The 22,758-nt window shown below is 48.9% G+C and overlaps 1 protein-coding gene across 6 annotated transcripts in view; it reads left to right on the top strand.

The window, feature by feature from the left end:
- The window catches only part of SORCS3 (sortilin related VPS10 domain containing receptor 3), a 742,043-nt gene that overhangs the window by 152,927 nt on the left and 566,358 nt on the right, over window positions 1–22,758 (top strand). For 3 of the 6 annotated variants that reach the window (XM_079900508.1, XM_079900507.1, XM_079900509.1), the window contains exon 1: window positions 8,302–9,644. The exons of the other annotated variants lie outside the window; for them this stretch is intronic. In XM_079900508.1, the coding sequence (XP_079756634.1) occupies window positions 9,018–9,644 (627 nt within the window). In that variant the 5' untranslated portion in view covers window positions 8,302–9,017. Of the gene's footprint in view, window positions 1–8,301; window positions 9,645–22,758 lie in introns of those variants that run through there. 6 annotated transcript variants of the gene reach the window in all.

Genomic DNA, 22,758 nt, shown 5'->3' with positions numbered 1-22,758 from the left:
CTTCTCACCCTGGGAGCCCTTCCCCCTGGGGCTCCACCCAGACTTCTTAACTTGCTTCTCTCCACCCAGACTTCTTAACTTGCTTCTCTTGTATCCAAACTTGCTCTTAGAAAATCTCCCAACCCAACGCTATTCTTAGCTTTGGAGGGTGCGTTTAAGCTCTCTGAGCATCTGTGTGGATCTGACCACCTCCCAGGACTCTGAAAAGATTAAATGAGGAGGGGTTGCATACCATCGTTCGGAGTCCCAGCACTGAGGTCAGCCACTGAGGCCTTTTCCATGAGATTATTTGCTCTCTAATTCTGCAGTCTCACCATGGGGGATAAAAGCTTTGACTCCTCATGAGGGAAATCCAGGCATCATCATCGGGCAGATGGAATATATGTTTTGCGGGGATGGAGGGAGGAATTAGAGAGAAGAGGTAGAGAGGGTCTAATAGTAATTTATTAAGTGCTTATCATGTGTCAGGCACTATTCAGACATTATCTCATTGGATCCTCAAAAAACGCATTGAGAAAGGAGCTACTGATATCTCATTTCACAGATGGGCGAGCCAAAGCTCAGAGGGGTTGCACACTTTCCCCAAAGTCACACACCTAGTACGGCAGAGCCAGGATCTGAACTCTGCTCTGCTTGGATCCAGAATCATTGTTTGCCCACTGGCCTCTGCCGTCTCCCTGGAAATCATGTCCCATCTCCAGTACCTGAAAGCTTAGCTGTCTGGTCTTTTTCTGTCTTCTCCCCAATGTTCCCACTGCCACCACCCAGGCACCTTTTCTCTCTTTCCTTCTCTAACCCTTCCCTCATCTTCTCTTTGCTTTTCCATTTCCCCCCCGCCCCAGTCCTATTTTCTTCTCTGCTATCTGGGCCTTAACCCACCAATGGTACCCCTGGGGGACAGGTCAGCTCTGCTAGGATCTATCTCATTGTCACTGCTGCCTGGAGTTTCCCATGGTTGTCTATTCTCCTTGTTAAACTTGGTAAGCATCTGGTGGTGTCTTTTTAAATGCAAATATTGTACTCCTGGGAAGGGTGCATTAAGACATCAACAGTGAAGGATGAATTAGATGCTCCCTCTGTATAAACTTTGCTGGGGAAGCACAGAGCTAGGAGTCATGGGAAAAGAAAAGGGAGGCTGGATGCAACAAAGACTCTCTAAGCATGTCCTGGGTTCCAGAAATCAGAACTGGGGGTTGGCTTGGGTCCAGTCTGAAGAGATGAGATCTGTAACTATATCGATGTCAACTACAACAGCAGGCCATGCCTTTCCTTTTGTGTCACCCTGTTAAGTTTGGTGCTTCCTGGCACATTCTCTCCTTTAATCCTCAAACTCAGGGAAGTGGGTTTTCTTTCCTCTGTCATAATCTTGAGACTTGTTAAAATTTCTCAGCTAACCCTGGGAAAACCAAGACTACATTTTAAATCCTCTCATGTCCTCATCTCCACCTCTCCTAGAAAATCCCCTGCTTTTCTACCATAAGATATTCTAATTAAATTGCTCAAATCTCCTTTCTGTCTTCCGTTCTCTCATTCCATTACTCTTTTATTCATTTGACAAGCATTTAGAAAGGATCTGTTAGGTTCATCAGGCACTAGGTTAAGTTTCACATATATTATTCATTTACCTCTGAAAACCATCCTATGGGGATGATGTTAGAATACCTTTTAAAATGGAAAAACTGAATAATGCCTAATTGACCAATGCCCCAGCAATGGCACTCTGAAATCCATCACCATGTTAGTGCCCAGGCCATGCTTTCCACAGGTTGCTCCCAGCCACGACCAAGTGTGGCAGGGATACCATGGCAGGCCTGCTTCTGGGAGCTAGAGAACTACTTAGGGAGTGACTTTGGCTCAAGGACTCCCCCCTGTCTTGCCAGACTCTCTCAGAATGCACAGTTATCAAAGATTCGTTCACTCACCTTTCCTTCCTCCTTTCCCTCTTTCCTCCACGAGAGTCAGACATACATCTTGGGCTGATGGCTTTCCCAGCCACCACTCCTGGCTCCCTCTCATTCCCCCTTACAGGGCATTTACCTTCATCCATTTCTTGTAGGTCTAAGCCTGCTGTGGCGTGTGCTTCTTGTAAGACCTGGATTAACACACTTGCCTTAACAAAATACACTTCTGGTCTTTGTGGGTGAGGTCAGAACTTGGGCAAGAGGCTGATGTGGAAGCAAGTGTCCTCGTCCTTGTCCTCCTGTCTGAGGACTGTCTTTGAGATCCAGCAGGATGCAGCCTGTTCTGAGCCTGGGGACTTGTGCGCTGACCCAGGAGCATCTGGCAACGCTGCCCACTCCTCCTTTGTAAAGCGCTCATTTCCCTTGCTTCCGTGATGCCACACTCTGTGGATTCCCCTCCAACCTCTCAAGCTGCCCTTTCTCAGGCTCATCTGTTTGTTCTCCTGGCTCATCCTCTCACCAAAGTCCAGGGTCTCAGTTGGAAGCTTTCCTTTTCCATGCTGTCTTGAAGAGACCACCTTTTCTTTAAGAAATGCAGCATTGCTTTTAGAGCAATAGGGAGAAGAATAAAACAAAATCCTGTTTTCCTCCAAACCTTATTTTCCAATTGCATTCACCTCATTAGATTTTTTGGCCCTGCTTTTCTTTTGGAGACACGAGTGTGAGGAAAATGTTGACACAGTTGCTGATGACTTTCAGTAGCTTAATGAGTATGTGCTTTCGTGGAGGTTGTTCATTTTCCACTGTTGACTTTACTTCTTCAAGCCTGAACTTGCTGCTTGTATGCAGGCCTGGAATTCAATGACCACAGTTTTCTCTTCCTTGCTAGGGGGCGCCATTTAAAGACAAGGACGCCCCCAACCAAATCACCAGTCTCTTCTCAAACTGCTAGGCATGTTGTGGGAGCCACATGCCCAGTGAGTACCGGCTACCAGCGTTAGTCCTCATGGTGTGTGCTTGGGTGGGAAGACAGGTGATGCAGCAGAAAGAACACTGGCTTTAGAGCCAGATAGGCCTGAATACAAATATTGTCTAGGACATGTTATGTGATGCAGGGCAGGAAGACAGTAGAGACCACTGTGCGAGAGTTTAGCTGTAATGTCAGACAGATCTGGATTCAAACCCCCGGTTCTGTCGCTCACAAGCTGTGCAACCCAACCTCTCTGAATCAACGTTTCCTCATCTGTAAAATGGGCACAAAGTGCTGGCCTCCACAAGACTGGTAAGGAGAGTGAGAACATTTATAGCCAAACTCATATAGCAACTTATTGGTACCACACTTCGTTCAACTGCTTTATGTACATTAACTCATTGAACCTTCTCTATCACCCTATCAGTAAGGCTTTACACCATCGCTATTTACAGATGAGGAATAGAAGTGCAGAGAGGTTAAGTAGTTTGTCCGAGATCACACAGTTGGTGGTTGGTATGGTTGGAATGTGAATACAGAAATTTAGTTCCCAAGTCGAACTCTTAATCATTCTGCTGGAATGCCGATGGGTCCTTACCACACATCTGGTCCAGAGTTACCGCTCAGTATATGTTGACACTCATCATTATCATCACCACGATCACCTCCTCATCACTGCTTCACTTGTATACATTTCTGCTTCTCAGTGTATTGATTGGAACCAAGAAAACCTACTTTGTCAGAATTAAATGAAGCAGTGGGCATAGAAGACTTAGAGCCTGACGTAAAGAAAGCCCTTGCTAAATGTCAGTTTTCAGGTTGTTCTTTCTTGCCTTCTCTCCTCTGCTTTTCTTCTTTCTCCTCCACTTTTCCTCATCATAAATTCTTTGGTGGCTTTTGGGGCAAGATTCTTAATGTTACTGCCTACACCTGAGACTGCTGGGCAGATGGTCACCTGTGGTAGGGAATAGCATCAATCAAATATTAGAGCTTTTGCTTCTCTAGAAAGTGCACGTATGTTAAAAAGAACAGATGATTAGCAGTTGCAGCGGAAGTAGTATTATTTACATTCACCTGTTTCATCTTTGATTGCGCATTTATTGAGGGTCAGTGCTGTGCCAGAGACTGGGCCAGGTGCTGATACAGCATTCAGCAAATGGACACTTCTTGCTTTCATGAACACACAGTAGTAGGAAGTCCTGATTTCAGTGGTCTTCTAACTGCTTTTGTCTGCATTTCAGGTTTTGTTTTATAATCATTTGCCTCTGTAGAAATTCAGAGAGTTACAATGTGGACTGTTGTTTTGATGTTAATCAATTCATTAATTTCCTATTTAGTTCTAAAAAGGATATGAAGTGGTTTATCAACAATGCACAGACATAGTATGACTAAAGAGTATCAAACAAGAAAAACAAACAGTATTTAGTAAAAGGGGAGCAGAGGGTAAAGATCTTCTTCTGAAGACTGTTACAGCAAGTGAATGTGGTACTCAGCTTGACTGTCAAGACGTGAGAAGACACAGCCAGTTTTAAGAAAGTCTTTAAGATAGGATGTCAGCTCCACAGGAGAAATCCAAGTTTTTCCTGGCTCTAAGTTTTATGAGGAATTTGTCTTTAGAGCCTCATACGACTGCTGAACATGTTATAAAATATGAGAAACAGGCGTAATTGGAATGCTTCCCTGTACGTGCCGGCTATGGGTACTGATGGCAAGATACCTATTAGATTATTAACGGATTGGAAGAGTGTGTGTGCACGTGCACACGTGTGTTCGTGACATCAGGGAGAAAAAGTAAAGTTTCCCCAAGCATTATTTCACTGTGATGGTTAAAAAAAATAAAAACTGAAAGAAGCCATATTAAGGTGACATTTTTCTCCAGTTGTTTGTAACAGGCATAGACACCCAGAGGGAAAATGCATTCTCAGTGAGGCCTTCGTTGTTCTCCTCACTGGGACTGGGTGAAGGCTAATCTTAGCTCTCAACCTGCCTTTCCCAGTTGAAGTAGGCATTATGCCAGCAAAGGAAATGGGAGCCCATTCTAACCCTAGCCCTGTCTTTTAAATTCTAAATCAGTATTGGACAGCTCCCATCTTAGAGCAGGAAGACAAAGAATTTGGTGATGATGATAATGAAGACGATGACGACCGTGGTGGTGATAATAATGGATACAGTGTCAGGTACTATAGGATAGTGGGGGCAGGATTCTTGGAAGAGCTGGCATTTAAATCAGACCAGAATGGAAATTGTGTCGGAGGACAGATTACAGGCTTAAGAAATACAGTAAGCAAGTTCATGGAGGTGAGAGTGCATGGAATCTTGGACACCATTCTGAAAAGTTTGGAGTTCATGGACGATAGTTGGTAATGAAGAGTTTTGAGGAGGGCAATCCACGACATAATCTTCCTTGTGTTTAAAAGGCTCTTCCTGCCAACAGTGTGGAGCTGTGCTCTCTAAAGCAATAGCCATTAGCCACCTTATTGAGCACTTGAAATGTAGCTAGTTCGAATTGAGATGCGCTGTAAGTGTAAAATACACACTGGATTTTGAAGACTTAGTACAAAAATATGTAAAAATACTTCAATTTTTATGTCGATTACAAGTTGAAATGAAAATATTTTGGATATATTCAGTTCCGTAAAGTATATTATGAACATTGATTTCATTAGTTTCTTTTTACTTTTTAAAATAAGGCTACTAGAATATTTTAAATTACCTACGTGGCTCACATTATATTTCTAGTGGACAGTGCAGGTGGACAATGGGGAGGTCGGCTTGGTGAAGCAAAGAACTGAAGATAGGCATCTATAGCAAAGCCCTAGACCAGAGATGATGAGGGTCAGTTGTAAGGCAGTGACGCTGGGAATAGACAGGAGAGGACAGGTAAAAACGCTTTTTAAATAGGACTTGACACTGATTTTCCTGGATGTGGGGATTAAAAGAGGGAGGACTAAAGGTTGCATGTTAAATGTCTAGTCTGCCTAACTGAGGTGTTGGAGGATGGTTTTTAGAACTGGATGCGGATGGCTTTCAACAGGGATATGCAATGGGGAATTCGGATGTGAAGCTCACAAGAGAGGACACAGTGGGGTTGCAGATTCAGGAGTCACCAGCAAGAGGTGATAGTTGAAGAAGCACAGAAACGGGTGAGAACATGGGGTTTACTCATGGAGAGAAGGTAGGATGAGAGCCAGGCACAGAGGACTGCACAGAGGTTGGGGCTCCGAATTTAGGATGTGGAAGAAAGAAGAGAGGCTGGTGAACTTGACTAAGGATGGTCAGGGAGAACCCAGGAGACCCTGATGACATGTAGACCAAGGGAGATCTTTCCAAATGGAACACGTTTACAAATGCAGGAGGCAGAAGCTGTTGGGCCCACTGTCTCAGGGAGCCACTGGCGGTGTTTGTTGGGACAGGCCTTTGATGAGTCACCTGAAGACAGATGTCAGATTGCAGAAAATCGAGACTGAAGATAGCAGGAGGATGTGCTAATGGATGGAAAAAGCTAAGAGGGGGAACTGGTGCAGGAAACTACGTGAAAATGTTGCACCTAGAGTCTTTCATCCATTTTTTCCCCAAACAAATATTTTATAGCCACATATCCATAAGTCCATCTCTAGGATCTGACCTTTCCGTGAGCTCTGTCTGGGTAGGGCTTCCTGCAAGTGGGAGAGAGAGAAGGGAGACCCCAGCCTTGCTCTTGCAGACAACTGCCCTCTGGGGGTCTGCAGGGAGCTTGGACACCATACCTCCACTGTGGGCTTGGGGCTTAGGAGGCCGTACCTTCCCCGGCTGTATGAGCCTCCCGTCCGGGAGCCCTGCCTAAGGGTCCAGACCCAGACCTTATACTCTGGCATCTACCAGCTCTGCTCAGAGCCCAAGCCGAGTGGAGGCTTCGCATCTCTCCCCAAGCCCCGAGCTTCGGCTTGGGCTGCAGCGCCGGGCCTTCCCCGGCAGGGGCGCTGGGAACCCGCGGATGGCCGGCTCCCTTCTAGCGTCTGATCCCGCGCCCACCTCAGCCTTCAGCGCTGGAACTTTTCTCCGGGCGAGTGGAAAAGCAAGTTCACGAGGGTGGGGCTCCTGGGAACCGCAGGTGGTCTACCTCCTTGGCAGGCTCAGATTCCCAGGCACCTTCTCTGCTTCCCGCATCCCTCTTGGCCCTCCCCTGGCGCTCGTTTGCCTCTTCTTTGCTCTCCCCTTTCTTTTTGCATCAATATCTCGCCTTCTCTCCACCACTTCATTATCTCCCGGCTGGTCTCCCGCTCCCTTTTCTCTTTCTCTAGCTCCCCCTTTGCCCACCCCCCCCCCCGCCCCGCCTTAAACCTTCGCTCCACCTTTCTTTTCTTCCCTCTCCTTGCATTTCCCTCCCTCTCCCTCTGCTTTAACCATCTCCCACAAGGGAACTCTTCTGTCTAATCCAGAAGGGGAGGCCTTCACTCTCTCCAAGCTCCCTTCCTCCAACCTCCTGCTTTCTTAGCAGTCCCTACTCCAGCTCCACGCGCCTAGGCCTTTTCAACCCCTAGAAATCCCGGGAGCTCCGCGGTGGCAGCGGCGGCAGCTGCACTACTTGCTTGTCCTCCTTGCCGGGGGGTGGGGTGGGGGGGGCTGTAAACTGCATCTCGAGGCTGTCTTTGGGTTTAGCTTCCTCTCTCCAGCTCACCCAAAGTTTTCCTTTTCCTATGGGCACGAACGGTCCCAGCCCAGGCTGAGTTCCACGCACTCTGGCTCCGCTTCTGCAGCAGGGCACAGTGCGAACTGTTCATCAGGCCTGCGTGGCGCTGGGCCGGGGACCTTCAAGTGGCAGCCTGACACTTTGAACGAACTGAGCCCTTTCAGAGATTAATCTAAGGAGATGAGGGAGCAACCTCAAAATCGCAGGCGAAAGATGGGGGCTAGATCCTCCCGGTGGGAGAGACCCCTCTCGGCTACTCTCTTTCCTCAGCTCCGGGGCCGGCGCCTCCTAGTTCTATCCTCTAGCCCCTCGGGAGGCTCCGGGAACAACCCGGTTACGTCCGCTAGCGCTGGGGGACTATGGGTGCGCGGGGCGCCAGGAGGAGCGGGCTGTGCAGAACCGCCTGCCTGGCCTCGGTCTCAATCTTGCTTTTCAGACGACTCGCAGGTTCCTGGAAATGCAAACACAGCCCGTGCCTGATCCATGCTCGCCCACAGCCCGAGCGCACCCCTCCCTGCCTCACATCCCGTCGTTCACACTAACACGCACACATACGCGTGTGCAAACGCGCACGCACAGAGCTGCGCGCCCCCGCACACCCAGGCGCCCTTGGCTCAGCCAGGTACCCCCACCCTGGGCGCCCGCTGGCCCGCCAGCCTCGGGCGCACCCCTCGCCCCCCCTCACGCACGCGCACGCATGCACTCCCCGAGCCCCCGCACCGGGCGGAGGCACGCGGTGGGTGGGGGGGGGGTGCGGAAGGGACAGGCCAGGAACCTGGGAGCGGAGTTCCCCAGTCCATCCCGCGCTCGCCTTCCGCCAACTGCGTTCCTGCGCGAAGGCTCCGGGCTCCCCTTTGGCTCCCCAACCCGAAGAGTTGGCGCTGAAAACACTTAACCCTCCTCCTCCTCCCTCGAGGCCCCCCAACCCTCCCTGCGCGCCATCTCCCACCCCCACAAAAGGCCCGGACGGTAACCCCCTAAACGCGGCCAGAAGCGGCTTCTAACTCTTCGCTGGGAGCAGGCTGGAGGCTGGGTTTTAGAGAGACCCTGGATTGGGGTCCGTCGCCAGCCACTCCTCCTGGATTGGGCTTCATTTTCATATTTTAAAAGAGGATTTTCGTATTCCCTTTGAATACTCCTTCTGAAAAAATTTCTGGAGGAGCTCGGTGGGAAAGATTTTGCGGGAATCTTGTTTTAAGAAAAAAAAAAAGCACCGAAGGGGCATTTCTTAATTTTTCTCGGGTTTTGGAATCGCCCCGTGGAGGAGACAGCAAGCCATCAAGAGCCGGGAAGGAAGAGTGGAGAGGACCAGCAAGGCGCACCAGGCCGAGCCACCTCCTTCCCGGCCGCCCCCTCCGCTCTCCCCCGACACACACTCGCTTGCTTGCTTACCGGCGCCTGCACACCCCCCACGCCGACCCGCACCTCGGGCGGGCGCCACACACTCGGCAGCCCGAGCCGCGGCAGCCGCAGCGGGATGGAGGCGGCGCGCACGGAGCGCCCCGCAGGCTGGCCCCGGGCGCCCTTCGCCCGGACCGGGCTCCTGCTTCTGTCGACCTGGGTCCTGGCCGGCGCTGAGATCACTTGGGACGCAACGGGCGGTCCTGGGCGCCTCGCGGCTCTGGCTTCGCGGTCCCCGGCGCTACCTCCTCTCTCGCTGCGGGCAGTGGCAAGCCAGTGGCCGGAGGAGCTGGCGAGTGTACGGAGAGGCGCCGCACTGGGGCGCCGGCCGGGACCAGAGCCACTGCCCCAGCCAGGCGGAGGCAGCGGCAGAAAGAAGCAGGGAGAAGCCGGAGGGCTGTTGCCGGCAGGCGCGCAGTGGGGACGGGGCATCTCGGCTCCTGGCAAGCCTGGCGGTACAAGGAGGAGTCGCCGGGCGCAGTCCCCCAGTGCCCTGGAACGCGGAGACACCCAGGCTACTGTCTTAGCCGATGGTTCCAAAGGAAGCCGGTCTCTGGCCAAGGGTCTCCGGGAGGAGGTGAAGGCACCACGGGCTGGGGGGTCGGCGGCCGAAGAGCTCCGGCTACCCAGCACCTCGTTCGCGCTGACCGGGGACTCGGCCCACAACCAAGCCATGGTGCACTGGTCGGGACACAACAGCAGCGTGAGTACCCACCCGGCGGCGGATCTCTCTGCCGAAAGCGAGGGAAAATGGGGGGGGGGGCGGGAACGACGGGCAGATAGTTGCTCTTGGTCTAGGTGGAGGCAGGGGCAGGGGGGCTCCTCGACTTTTAGACAGACTGGTTCATCCCTCTTTCCCCACACCCCCAACAGGTTAGTGGAGTTTGTTGTAAGACAGCCTGTGCTTTTGTTTACCGGAGACCCTAGGATTGGGGCCGCCCGGAGGGGAGAGGAAGAAGAGGTCCTTTACGGGATCAGTGCCCACTTTCTCTGGTACTTGGCTTGGAGAGTCAGTTTTCCTGTCGTGGGTGTGTGTGAATTCTTGGGTGAGGACACATTGATTTGGGGAAAGAACCGCTGGATAGACTGACGGGTTTCTGCGACTGCCCGGGCTTCCCCCCTTTCCCCTCCAATCACGCGAAGGAAAGCCAGGAGGCTGAGGCCACTCGGACTCTGGTACTCCTGTCCCCCGGGCTAGGATGCTGCCTCGGGCTCCAGGCGCACTTTCTCCCAGCCTTAGGGGAGGCTGGGCCTTCAGGCAACACTGATTCCCCCTTCAAAACCCAGGCAGCATACAGCTGATTCACTTTGTTAGTTATACAGGAGAAACTAACACAACACTGTAAAGCAATTATATTCCAATAAAGATGTTAAGAATAAAAAAGAATAAAAAACCCAGGCAGCTGCCCCGAAAAGCTATAGGAGGGGCAGAAAAAAAAGTTTAAAGTGTGAAGTGAAATTCAACACCCTTCCTGCACCCCTCGTTCTCACGCATGCACAAGCACACGTAAGTCGCTGAGCAAAATACTTGCCCCGGCCGCTGAGTCCTGCAACAACAAACTCGCCAAGTGGAGTTGGGTCCCGGTGCTTTCTGTGCACCTCTCCACGCCTCTCTCTCCGCTGCCAGGTTAACCTGGAAGCTGCTGTTCGAGAGGTGGCGCCCTGGAGTCCACGCCGGCGGCTCCGGCGCCCGTGGCCAGGCACCGGGCGCAGAGTACCGCCTGCGTAGCCCGCAGCTCCGGCCGGAGGAGCTCCCCACCCTACCCCCCAGCTGGCAGCCAGCGCGTGCAGTCCAGCCCAGGATCCGCGGGGGATGGCCCTCGGGGAAGAGAGGGGACGGCCTCCGACGATTTACTCCACTCCCCTGCCTTCCTCGGCCCCCACTTCAGCCAGTCCTGCAAAAATCCTTTCCTCATCTCTGGCTCTGAGGATCAGATCAGAGCCCGGCACTGGGCAGAGTCTGGAGGATGACAGATGTCTGTACTGGCAGCTTTGGGGAACTCATTTGATGGGAAAGCACAGCCCCCGCTCCCTTTATATTTCTCTTCATGACTGACATTAAAGATTTCCCTGGGAAATTTTGGCCTTATTTTAACGGGGCCTGGGGGGTGTCACGGGGGTGAGTGGTGAATAACAGGAAAGCCAGAAGTCTGCAGAGAGCAGCACATCAGCAATACCGAGCACAGATTTCCTGGTTCTTACTGACACACAGCACCACGCAGGCAGCCCAGCCTGGGTTGGAAGCATTTGGGCAGTGCAGCTTACCAGCAGCGTCGTGGCTGACTCTACCTGCCTCCAGTGAAGGCCCCCCATAGCTTCGCAGTGGACAGCTCTGGACTTGGGCGGTGGGCAACGTGTGCCTTTGGAGGGATGGGTGATTGAGGACTTACAAGTCCCGGAAGGACTGTGTGTGTGTGTGTGTGTGTGTGTGTGTGTGTGTGTGTGTGTGTGTGTGTGTGTGTGTGTGTGTGTGTGTGGAGAGAGAGAGAGAGAGAGAGAGAGAGAGAGGTAATTCTCTGACCGCAGGGATTGTGATTCTCAACTTCCTTCTAGTTTGATAGTGAGGAATTGTGTGTATGTGTGTTATTTTGTTCGTGTTCTTACTCCACGAGGAGGATGGACAGGATGTGTGGAAGTAAATGTACCCCTAGGAGAAGGAGGAGGTGATATCTTCACATATTTGTGATTTTAACACTGCCACATTTGGACAATATAAATTCACTCTGTCTAAAGAGTTTTTTTATGTTTCTGCTTTTATTTTAAGGTTCATTTTCGTGTGTTGACAAATTCCCCGAAGATGGGAAGTTAAAGAGTGCTTTCTGCAAGTAGTGATTAAATGTGCATGGCTTTCTCTGCCCATCTTCAAGGCAGTTACACAGCAGAGGAAGTGAGGGGGCCAGTTTCGCCCGATACCCCCCAGGGAGATGGCTCTTCAGTTAAAAGGGGGTGCAGAGGGCCTGAGGAGTGGATCAGTTGGCCTTGGGGTCCTTAGTGACAGTGATACGATTTGGGCAGTTCATTAATAGCTCCTCAGGGATTCATTGGTTGTGCTTACGGCCAGTCTTACTGTCCAAGCAAAGGACAAGGCAGCACAGGTGAGTGGACCCTGTGGTGTCTACTCTCTCTGGTCCAGAGAGTTACTGCCTCTTTAGCTTTTGGGCTGGACCTGCCTCTTTTGATGATGCTTCACAGGCAATTCCAGCGAGAAGGGCTTCTTTGAGTGTACGTCTGTGCTGCTCTGCGGAAGACAAGGAAACAGGTTAACATGGGCCTGCCTTTGAGAGACTTTAAGGAAACAACCCTGGGGGAGGAGCTAGGAAACCAGTTTCTGCAACATTACCCAGTTGGTTTCTTTCTCCCCTCCTCCTTTCCTGAGGACAGCAAAAGAAGGCGCTGTTAAAATAAAGCCAGGGGGCTTCCCTGGTGGCGCAGTGGTTGAGAGTCCGCCTGCTGATGCAGGGGACACGGGTTCGTGCCCCGGTCCGGGAGGATCCCACATGCCGCCGAGCGGCTGGGCCCGTGAGCCATGGCCGCTGAGCCTGCGCGTCCAGAGCCTGTGCTCCGCAATGGGAGAGGCCACAACAGTGAGAGGTCCGCGTACTGCAAAAGATTAATAAGTAAATAAAAATAAAGCCAGGGTGAGGAGTGATGCAGATGATGTTCCTTCTGGAAGTTCCCTTTATCGTTGGTTTCAAAGTGGTTGGAGATGTCCCCAAGGCAGAGAACATGGGTCCTTGCACCAAGCTCTTTTGACATGAAAAGAGAATTCCATCTTCCCTTCTGACATAAAGGGTGTTAAACATGTCCTTCTCTGGGAAGGCCACCAGTTTAATTGTTAACACATTGTGAGGCTTCCTGCTCTCCCTCCAAGTGCCTCTGGTGGACCTCATTCCTGGCGTGAGGTCCTTTTTGGGGAGAGTTTCCAGTTACCCCGTATAATGGAAAATTGAACTCCACTCTGGCTGTTTGCGTTCAGCCATAAGGAAGTGGACATGCAAGGGAGGCACCTCCACCCCACACTATGTGCCCTGCATGTGCCCAGGGGCTGAGAGTCTCATTCTAGGCTTGAGTCACATATTCACTTTGGTCCCAGGAGTGGGGTGGGATAGCTTGGAGGGCAATGGGGGAGGCGCCCAGCAGGCTTGAGCCAGGAGGGGATGGAGTCTGTGTCCCCCTCTGACCTTTCTTGCCCTGCCACGTGTTTCGGGGGAGAGGTGAGTGGGCTTGAGTTTGGAGCCTGTACTCTGCCTTATCCATTGGGCCACCGGGGCTGATTGGAGCCTATATTCTGGAAGAGCGATTTGCCTTTCTCTCTGGTTGTCTCCAGCTGAGATCCTGGTGATTGATGGGCTAGAGAGTGTTTCACAAACACCCAAAGGGAGTCCAGACCCTGTGGTTGACAGGGACACAGAAAAACACATCATTCTGCTCTTCTCCTTCAAAAGAAGAAAGGCGCCTCCTTGCTTGGTCAGTGAGTTGGCAAATGGCTCTGGAGAGTGGAAAGCTGTGAAGACAACAGCCCACTTTCTGGGCCCCCTCGGCATTGTAAGCCTTGATGGGGATCCCCTGTTCTGGTGCTGAGGTGAGAGTGCTGCACCCTCCCATAGATTGATCCCTGATGCCTTTCCTGCAGCTCATTCCCAGAGACAGCGATTTGCAGGCTGCTACCCCTGCAGTGTGTCTGGTGGGAAGGACTTGCCAGATAATATTCAATTCATGTGCCCAACTCTGCACCTTGGTGAAGAGAAACAGGGAGATGCTGATAACCCGGCATCCTTACGCTGCTAGCAGGGGGAACGCACAGACTCTCCCAGGCACGATTTCATACCCTTAACTAATTCAGCTGGACGGTGTTCTAAAATATTTACTCTTAATGTGCAAAATAGTGACAGATTTGATCAGATTAATTGTGTTTCACTCACTGGAGCATCTAATTGTGGCTCCCAAACAGATTTTTCAAATAGCTTTTGGCTGGGTTGTCTAACCTCGTCCCCGCTCTCAGTCCCCGTGTCACGATGTCTTAATGCATTTTGCCTTCTCAGAGGCTTAATAAAGAAGCCTGCCGCAAGCTCCATATCAAAAAAACAAACAACCCGATCCAGAAATGGGGAGAAGACCTAAATAGACATTTCTCCAAAGAAGACATACAGACTGCCAACAAACACATGAAAGAATGCTCAGCATCACTAATCATTAGAGAAATGCAAATCAAAGCTACAATGAGGAATCACCTCACACCAGTCAGAATGGCCATCATCAAAAAATCTACAAACAATAAATGCTAGAGAGGGTGTGGAGAAAAGGGAGCCCTCTTGCACTGTTGGTGGGAATATAAATAGATACAGCCACTATGGAGAACAGTATGGAGGTTCCTTAAAAAACTAAAAATAAAACAACCATACGACCCAGCAATCCCACTACTGGGTATATACCCAGAGAAAACCATAATTCAAAAAGAGTCATGTACCACAATGTTCATTGCAGCTCTGTCTACAGTAGCCAGGACATGGAAGCAACCTAAGTGTCTATCAATAGATGAATGGATAAAGAAGATGTGGCACATATATACAATGGAATATTAGCCATAAAAAGAAACGAAATTGAGTTATTTGTAGTGAGATGGATGGACCTAGAGTCTGTCATACAGAGTGAAGTAAGTCAGAAAGAGAAAAACAAATACCGTATGCTACCACATATATATGGAATCTAAAAAAAAAAAAGGTTCTGAAGAACCTAGGGGCAGGACAGGAATAACAACACAGACGTAGAGAATGGACTTGAGCACACAGGGAGGGGGAAGGGACGAAGCTGGAATGAAGTGAGAGAGTGGCATGGACATATATACACTACCAAATGTAAAATAGATAGCTAGTGGGAAGCAGCCGCATAGCGCAAGGAGATCAGCTCAGTGCTTTGTGACCACCTAGAGGGGTGAGATAGGGAGGGTGGGAGGGAGATGCAAGAGGGGGGAAATATGGGGATATATGTATATGTATAACTGATTCACTTTGTTACAAAGCAGAAACTAACACACCCTTGTAAAGCAATTATACTCCAATAAAGATGTTAAAAAAAAAAAAAGCCTGCCACAGAAGCTGTTCTTCAGGGGTTTGCCAAAAAGAATCTGTTTTTAATTAATATCACAAGGGGAGCCACCTCAGTGGAGATGTAGCTGGGAAATGCCGGGGACAGAACAGTAGTAACTGCCCCTGGTCACCGTAGGCCAGGGGTGGTGAGTGGAGGGGCCGCACGCCGGCTGTTTGTCTGCTCTGCCTTTTCTCTGATGGCCCGGTTACAGGGAGTGATTTGCTTCTCAGATCCTGCAGTGATTTCCAAGGTAAGCAGAAGTTGCAAACTCCTTAATTGGGAGGCCCAATTTAATGATGGCAGAAATGCAGCGGTTGGAACTCGCTTTGTAGTTGGCAGAGAAGGAACGCGGGAAGTGGCTTCTCAGATTGTGTTGGATTTAAGGGAAGGGAGTTGTGTGGCAGGAAGGCTGAGGAGGGAGCGGGGGCAGAAGGGAGAACTGCTCTTTCCTCGGCTGTGTAAATCCTCCTGTAACTGGGGACACTTTGGAACCGGGTGATCGTCCTCTAGGGAGCAGAGAGGTGTGATGAAGCTGGATGGCTGAAACAGGAGGGTGTGTCTGGAGCGTTTATCCAAGGCCAGGTACACCAAGGCCTGGGGGCTGGACTCGCCTGTTGATTTCCTGCTTCCTTTGGCCTCTTGGCTGGCTTGAGACACTTCCGTATGAGAAGAAAATGTCAAAGGATGAATTTTCAGCAACTTTGGGGGAAAAGAGGTCTTGTGAAGTTGGAGGTGGAAAGTGTAGCATGCCAGTGCCTGGTGGGCCACTTTGGGTAAGCAGCAGTGGCACTATGGGATGGATGGCCTTCAGCTAACCACGGTCATCCCCCTCTTGTGGTGGGTTACTGAGAGAAGGGTCTGGATGCTGCTCTGACTTTGTTGGCAGAGAGTGGAGATGAGAGAGCTCTGCTTTACGCGCAGTAGAGAAACTCAACTGTGTTTGCCCAAGTTGGTGAATGAGTGAGTCCCAAGTCTCATTGAGCAGAGGCTATGGAGGGATTGAAAACCCTTGTCCCTTGGGATAGCGAAGATTCCTTTCTCAGGTTGTTCATAACTTGACAGGTCCTATAATCAGGAGCATTTCACCCAGGATGTTTTCGTTCTCGCTTGAGTACCTTTAGCCTCTTGAATTAAACTCCAGAGTCCTTTAGCCTGCCATTCAAGGCTCTTCACTGCGTATGTCCTGGGTCTGCTTCTCCAACTCTGCATCTGACTGTTCCCTGATGGGCCCCTTCACTCTAGCCAAGGCAGCCCCTTCATTGTCCCAGACTCCGTCTTGAGTCTTAAGAGCAAGCCTTTGCTCTTAAGGTCTCCTCCACTCAGGATACCCCTCTTCCTCTATTGAGATGCACCCGTTACTCATGGCTCAGTTTAAGATTCAAACATGCTTCTCTATAGAACCTTTCTTAGAAGCATTTATTTTTCTTTCTCCTAACTGTTTATAGAATTTACAGCCTGTACCACACATTTGATTATGTTTAGTTTGCACTTGGTTATTTTATGAGTGTTTTGAAGGTGAGGGATGAGGGATAAAATGCTTACACCAGCATCTCACCCCCACACCTGCTGTGAGTTCTGCTTTTCTCATGGGTGCCTTGTGACCTGTGGCCCGGTGCTTGGCACGTAGCTCAGTACATACTTGCTGAGCTGACCCTGGGAACTGGACAGTGCCCTAGCTGCCCGGGGAGGATGGCTGACACTGTCTCTTCATAGCACTGAGTTTAAACACCTGGCTTATTATTTTATATACAACTTTTAACATAAGATGTAGCGGCATCTCTACCCCACTTAGTAAGAGGATGGAAATAGGGACGAGTCAACAATCCTGGCTTCTTCCTCATGTGCCTCAGAGATCACATGGACTCACATAAGATATTCAGCCATTTGCCAAGTGTTCACTATGTGTGTGGCAGTGTTTTGGGGATTGTGGGGTTGGTAGGGCTGTGATGGAGGGCGAGACAAAGAAGGATAAGACAGCATTTGCCTCAAGGTCCTTCTAATATGCTTTGCGTATAAGGCTGCTCTTCTGTAAGTTAAATAACACATGACAACAAGACAGATATCACGGGGTCATGTGTGGTTAATTGTCAAGTGGTCGTTTCAGGCTATGAGCTCAGAGGAGAGGGGATCACTGTGGGAGATGCTATAAGCATCTTAGACCGACAGAACGTCAAGGCTGGAAATGCACTTGGGAATTGTTTTCATCACATCATTCAGCATAGAGATGAAGGGCATGAGGCTCAGACAGAAGCATGGTACCCTGTAGTGTGGACTCTCTCCTGGTCTTTCTCTCTGTAGCCATCCCCTATGCACTCCTGGTTTTCTCCTTTCTCCTTGCTTTTACAGACCATTTTCCTTCTAAGAGGACTCATTTTCATTCCAGTGAGGTAGGGTGCTGCCCATTTTATAGGTAGGATAGAGTGAGGCCTAGTATGAGTATTCACAAGGCTAGCCAGAGAGGCTTAGGAATAGGTTCCTCCCTCCTGTTTCCTGACTGTGTCCTATGGCCATCCTGACTACCCACACAGTGGCTGCAGACAGTAAGTACCAGCTGCTTATATGTACAATCTGTGTCTTACTAACTGTTGTTAATGGGGGCCTTTTGTGAGTCACCTTGTTGAGTCAGTGAGTGAACCAAGCCTGGTTGCATCATCAGGAACATTTTCGCTCATTTATTTTGATCAGTGTAGTTTGGTTTTAATTATTTATGGAGGACTTCCCTGGTGGTGCAGTGGTTGAGAGTCCGCCTGCCGATGCAGGGGACACGGGTTCGTGTCCCGGTTCGGGAAGATCCCACATGCCGCGGAGCGGCTGGGCCTGTGAACCATGGCCGCTGAGCCTGCGCGTCCGGAGCCTGTGCTCTGCAACGGGAGAGGCCACAACAGTGAGAGGCCCGCGTACTGGTAAAAAAAAAAAAAAAAAAATTATTTATGGAAATGCTGTTTTTTATAGTATGCTAATAAACATACTGTAGTAAATTTCCAAAAAATAATGGAGTCTGAGAACTTCAGGATTGCACAGATAGTTTTCTGCTATTAACTCCTTGCTGCAGAGCAGAGGAAACCATTCCTACTGGGTTGGGGTGAGAGGACCCGGAGCTAGCCTTTTAGGACTGTTGGTGAGCCAATCTGTGCCCATTGCTACGCAGGGGCCTGGTACTTGGCCTGTGCTGGAAGAGAACCTAGTTTAGGGGAAACGTTGAACATAGTTATATAGGGTCATCAAGGATCTTGTTAGGTTGTAGGTTATTTACCCTGGGTATGATTGTATGACTTGTGTGAATTCATACTTGTGGAGGGTTTTCATCATGAATGCCATCCTCTTCAGGGTATATTAGGAACAGAGGTAGACTGGGAACAAGAAACAAAGCCATACAGTAAACAGGAGCAAGGGTTCTGGAGCTGGGTGCCTGCATTTGAATCCTGCCTCTGTCTCTCTCTCTCCTTCTCTCTCTCTCTCTCTCTCTTTTTTAAGTTTAATTTAGTCTTAAAAAAATTGAAATATAGTTGCTGTACAGTATTATATAGGTTACAGGTATACAATATTGTGATTCACAGTTTTTAAAGGTTATCCTCCATTAATAGTTATTATAAAATATTGGCTACCTTCCCTGTGTTGAACAGTATATCCTTGTAGCTTATTTTATACCTAATAGTTTGTACCTCTTACTCCGCTCTCCCTATATTGCCCCTCCCCACTTCCCTCTCCCCACTGGGAGCCACTAGTTTGTTCTCTATATCTGTGAGTCTGCTTCTTTTTTGCTATATTTACTAATTTGTTATATATTTTTAGATTCCACATATAAGTGATGTCATACACCATTTGTCCTTCTCTGACTTACTTCACCTAGCATAATACCCTCTAAGTCCATCCATGTTGCCTGCAAATGGCAAAATTTCATTCTTCTTTATGGCTGAGTAGTATTTCATTGTGTATGTATATATGTATATATACCACATCTTCTTTATCCACTCATCTGTTGATGGACACTTAGGTTGCTTCCATGTCTTAGCAATTATAAATAATGCTGCTGTGAACATTGGGGTGCATGTATCTTTTCGAATTAGTGTTTTGGGTTTTTTTGGATATATACCCAGGAGTGAGATTTCTGGGTCATATGATAGTTCTATTTTTAGTTTTTTGAGGAAGCTCCATATTGTTTTCCACGGTGGCTGCACCAATTTACATTCCCAGCAACAGTGTAGTATTTGTTGTCTTTTTGATGACAGCCACTCTGACAGGTGTGAGGTGATACCTCATTGTGTTTTTGATTTGCATTTCCCTGATGATTAGTGATGTTGAGCATCTTCTCATGTGCCCATTGGCCATCTGCCTGTCTTCTTTGGAGAAATGTCTATTCAGTTATCCCGCCCATTTTTTTTTTTTTCCTGCCCATTTTTAAATTGGGTTGTCTGCCTCTGTCTCTTAATAGCTGTGTGACATTGGGCAAGTTGTCACCCTCTCTTGTCTAGTTTTTCATCTACAAAAGGGAGTGATAATAATAGTACCTCTCACACTGGGCTATTTTAATGTTTAAATAAGATATTGTACATAGCAAAGTGTTTAAAAGAAATGCCTGACCTGTAGTTAGTCCTCCAGATATTTTAGTTAGTTTAGTTGTTATTCTTATATTAGAAGGGGTTTTCTCTTCATTTGCAGATGGAAACACAGAAGCAGAGGATGGAGGTACTTGCCCCAAGTTTCCCAATGAGCTGATCGCAAAGCCCTTGGCTACAACCCAGTTCTCAGTGAGATGCTCATTTCAGCCACCTCCCATAGTGCATGTCCTGACTCAGACGAGTCTTTGTGTGTCTGCCTTCTGTGTCATGCTAAGGGAAACAGTGAAAGAGAGAAGTGTGAGTGGCTGGGGACCTGGCTGCTTGAAACTCATACTCAGAATTTGTAATAGAAATGAAGCAGGTGCTTAGAGTCAGGTTAACGATTGTACTAACAGACAGCTAATAAGTGGAACGTTTTCTCAGGGCTTTTATTGAGTGGAGTTTTGAGAAAGGCATCCAGAAAGATGAAGAGTAGCTTCTCTTGGCTTGGGCACCCATGATTACACCTCACAGCTAATCATGGAAGACTTCTTGAAGGAAGTGAGTGAAATGTGTAGCTTTCATAGAAAATAGGAGAACACAGGGCTGCTGGGACTGGTGGACAAGAAAAGCCTGGAGTGCCAAAGACTCATTTCATCCAAGTCATGGGATGGACCTTGGTGTTCAAGGTTTGTTTCTCCTTTCCATCTCCTACCTCTGCTTTGTGCCTGGCATGAAATGGGGATATCCGTGGCTGGAGCTCTCTGCATAATATCTGCAGCCTCTTTCCCAGAATTATCATATTGGCCAAACCCATGACTATTTTGTAATAACCCACGACCATCGAGGTACAGGTTTGTACCTGCCTGTACCCTTTTTGCCTGCACCCTGTGCACTTCGAGTGGAACCTGAGATCCCTACACAGACACTAGAGGGAGTGTTGCCCTGGGAAAGAAGTGAAAATAAATAGGATGAAATAATGAAACAAATACTGCATGAGGAATTGTTCCAAGGGAGTGGAGAAGAGCGGTAGTAGCCTGCAGGTTCATTGTGTGAGGGCTGGTCCGGTGACCCATAGATGAACAATTGATTAGCAGCCGTGCAGCTGAGTCCTGGGGGACTGATCACTCAGCCCCTTCCCGCAGAAAAAAGGAAATGGATGTTTTGTACAAATACAGCCGTTCTGCTGTCCATTCAACCCATAAATGACTCAACTAAGACTCCAGACGTAAATGCAGCCAGAAGTGATGCTCAGGCTTGGGTCTTCCATCTCTTCTGCACTTTCTGCCTTTGGGCTCCCTCACTTTCTTGGGCATCGTGGTCAGTTAATATGAGCTTATTGAGTTGAATGACATAAGTACTTTCTTAAATACTTAAAACTGCCTGGGTAAAGAATGCGTGTCTTGGGAATGGGGAAGAATCTGGCTGCTTCTTGCTGCCTCCAGGCCTAGCGTCTGCATCCCTGGGACATCACAATGGCCTCTCACCCGTTCCCAGGTCCCGTGTACCTGACTCAGTCATCTCTAAGCCTTTTTGGCATCTATGTGAGGTAAGCAGTTTCTCTTCCAGATGGGTAGAATCAGGTTAAAGAGTACACTGCTGCGTAAGAAATGAACTTTTTCCTTTTAAAATCTGTTCTCAGTGGGAGACGGAGAACAATTATGGAGTTGAACATTTTTTTCAGTTGCTCAAGCTGCCATATCTGAATGTGATTACACGTACTGGGGGAACTCGTTACGGTAAGTTTTGAGGCCATGGTACCGGAGATACAGAGAAGCTTGTTTACCAGGGTGGAGGCAGGTAGAGGAAAGAATCTTTAGAGGCAAAAGAGTTGCTCATATAACTGTGTTGCTTTCAGTGTTATCTGTGCTTGAAAGCAAACTTTTCACTGGAAGATTTCTCAAAACTCAGACATTTTTCTTCTGTTATGGGAAGGCCCCCAAGCAACAGTGATTTCAAACAAGTCTCTGAGCCTTAGTTTCACTGGCTGTAAAATGAGAATAATACTGGGATGCTGTGAATCTTACAGATAATACTCTGAAGGGGTTAGCACAGTAGGCTATTACACTGGTTAAAAAATGTTAGTTCTCATTATTGTCCAGGCATGAAATGGCGTAGGTTGAGTGTCTGTCCTTTTGTAGTGGATATGTTGGTACCCTGCCCACATGCCCTCTGCACTTGCCATCTGTCTGCAATCTGGCCTGACTTCTAACCACCAGCACCAGGGACTGTGTGCCCACTGGGGCTTTCTTTGATTACACAGGTGCAGGCTGGAAGCATTAGGGAATTGATTTCCATCAAGGAGTAGGGAGCAACCACTTGACAATGACTGTTGGAAGCTGGTGGATAAATACCCCAGCTCCCTTGCCCTTTGTGGGGGGGGGTAACTCTGAAGCTTCTTTTCTACACCATCTCCCACAGCCACCAGTGGGATTAAGCCCCAGTTGCCTAAGGTGGTAACTTGCTTGCTTTATTGGCTACCTTCCGATCCCTATCTCCTTTCTCTACCCCACAGTCAGTATCACCTGGGATCACCTACCAACTAAACTACACTTGACCCTTCAACAATGTGGGGTTAGGGACATGGCCCTCCACACAGTCAAAAATCTGTGTATAACTTTACAGTTGGCCCTCCAGTATGTGAAGTTCCATGTCCGGGGATTCAACCAACCAACTTAAAGACAGGCAGAGAGAAAGAATAACTTCTTACTCTTCCTTTGTGTTCTGTTCAGGCCTTCAGTGGGTTGAATGAGGCCCACCCACATTGGGAGGGCAATCTGCTTTACTTAGTCTACCAATTCATATGTTAAACTCATCCAGAAACACCTTCACAGACACACTTAGTATAATGTTTGACCAAATTTCTGGACACTCCGTGGCACAGTCAGGTTAACACATAAAATTATCCATCACACCAAATCAGGAATTTCCCTCATCTCTAAAAATTCTGCATCAGGCCCTACCATGGTACATACTGGGTATAGAGAGGGAAGTGGAGTCACTGACCCCAGTTGTGAGAGGGTCTTCCTTTTGGGTTGGCACCTTCCAGAAGGAAGGAGCTCAGGTTATATTGAGTGGCATGAATATGGCATTGGGGCTTTGAGGAGGGAACACACACCCAAATTAGTTTTCACTGTCATTTCTCAGAGCTAAAGAGCTCCTGCCCATCCCAGGGCATGTGCTTGGTCTTCA

Source organism: Stenella coeruleoalba (genome assembly GCF_951394435.1).
Source record: "Stenella coeruleoalba genome assembly, chromosome: 16".
Classification (NCBI taxonomy): Eukaryota; Metazoa; Chordata; class Mammalia; order Artiodactyla; family Delphinidae; genus Stenella; species Stenella coeruleoalba.
The sequence above is the reverse complement of the archived record's forward strand: the minus strand, read 5'-3'. Positions and strand labels throughout refer to the sequence as shown.